General features: G+C 34.5%; 1 protein-coding gene across 1 annotated transcript in view; it reads left to right on the top strand.

Moving 5' to 3' along the window:
• Positions 1-535: 535 nt before the first annotated feature.
• The window catches only part of LOC107080978 (clustered mitochondria protein homolog), a gene marked incomplete at its 3' end in the record, with an annotated part of 12,147 nt that continues 11,367 nt past the window's right edge, over positions 536-1,315 (top strand). The window contains exons 1-3 of the mRNA XM_015369187.1: positions 536-627; positions 762-818; positions 951-1,051. Of these exons, the coding sequence (XP_015224673.1) occupies positions 552-627; positions 762-818; positions 951-1,051 (234 nt within the window). The remainder of the gene's footprint in view (positions 628-761; positions 819-950; positions 1,052-1,315) is intronic.

Here is a 1,315-nt window from a genome sequence, read left to right as displayed (position 1 = left end):
AACTCACATTTTTCCCTCCTGTTGATCGTACTTCTGCCTTTATATCATACCTCCTATCTGTCTTCTTGTGTTTTCTTATATCTTACATAATAGATTGATTGTAGTTCATTCATTACCTTACATTCTTGTTGTGGAATACTTGTATATTCAATGCCCACCCTAGTATGATTGCCAAATATTGCCAAATAATATTCAGACTTTCATATATTGTTCTGTAAATAGACATCCAACTGGCTGCATATTAGGTCAAATTAAAGGGCGAATTGAGCTCAAATAATCGTCAACATCAAACTCTTCTAGTTATATGAATTAAATACATCACAACTTTAATTCAACATATAAAAGTAACAAAAATCTTTCAAACAGTAGTTCAGTAGGGATTTTATATTTGTAAACCAAACTTTTTTTTAAGAATTTGGAATGAGATTTAAGTAACTTTTAACTACTTTAGAGCAGTTTGAATGTGTACAAACCAGCTCACAATGAAACGCAGCAATAGTAATTACTGTTCAGAATATCATGTATTTCCCAGGTGTGAGCTATATGGGAAGATGGCATCTGAGGACCTAAGCCAACATTCCTCTGCAGAGAAGATGGAGCCTCAGATAACTGGGGATAGAACTGCAGGTAAAAATGAAATATTCACAAATATAGTTAACATGTGATTAAGTCTAAATGATTCTGACTGTTTTACTTACAAATAACTTATTTTTTAGATAGAACAAAACAGAGGAAATATCTTCTATGTATATTCCTTACAGATGTTAGATCGGTGAGCAACTCTTGCTTCTACTTCAATCCTGATGCCTGCTCTCCAGGTACTGCACACTTTTGACCCAATTGATCCTTTTGCTTTCAGTAAAAAAAAGTTATTAAACCAGAAAAAGATCTGAAACGATAAAAAAAAACAAAATGAGCCAGTTAATCCTTGTGTCTTTGCATTTTTTCAGGAGTACGTTTCCCCTCGGAGTGTCTCCCAGAGCTACAGAGGCAGAGACAGCTTTTGTGGGATGCAGCTGCTTTTCTGCTCTCAAATCAGATCCCTGCAGTGGTAAGTCAGGTCTGGGAGTAATAACGTTCGCTTCTAATGAAATCTCTGTGTGAACCAGAAAAAACTAAAAGGTATTTTAGATAAAGCACCACAGATAACATGGCAAAGAGTGAAGACAAAAATAAACCGAGAGGGGTTTATAATTAATTTTCACCTCAAAAACAAAAGGAATTACTAAACTGCTATCAGGTAAAGCTTTGGTGCCTATGAAGTGAAAACACATACAATATATTTTTGTAGATCAAACAATAATCCTGATGGTAC

This window comes from Cyprinodon variegatus, unplaced genomic scaffold, assembly GCF_000732505.1.
Source record: "Cyprinodon variegatus isolate N-32 unplaced genomic scaffold, C_variegatus-1.0 Scaffold2600, whole genome shotgun sequence".
NCBI classification, from domain to species: domain Eukaryota; kingdom Metazoa; phylum Chordata; class Actinopteri; order Cyprinodontiformes; family Cyprinodontidae; genus Cyprinodon; species Cyprinodon variegatus.
The sequence above is the reverse complement of the archived record's forward strand: the minus strand, read 5'-3'. Positions and strand labels throughout refer to the sequence as shown.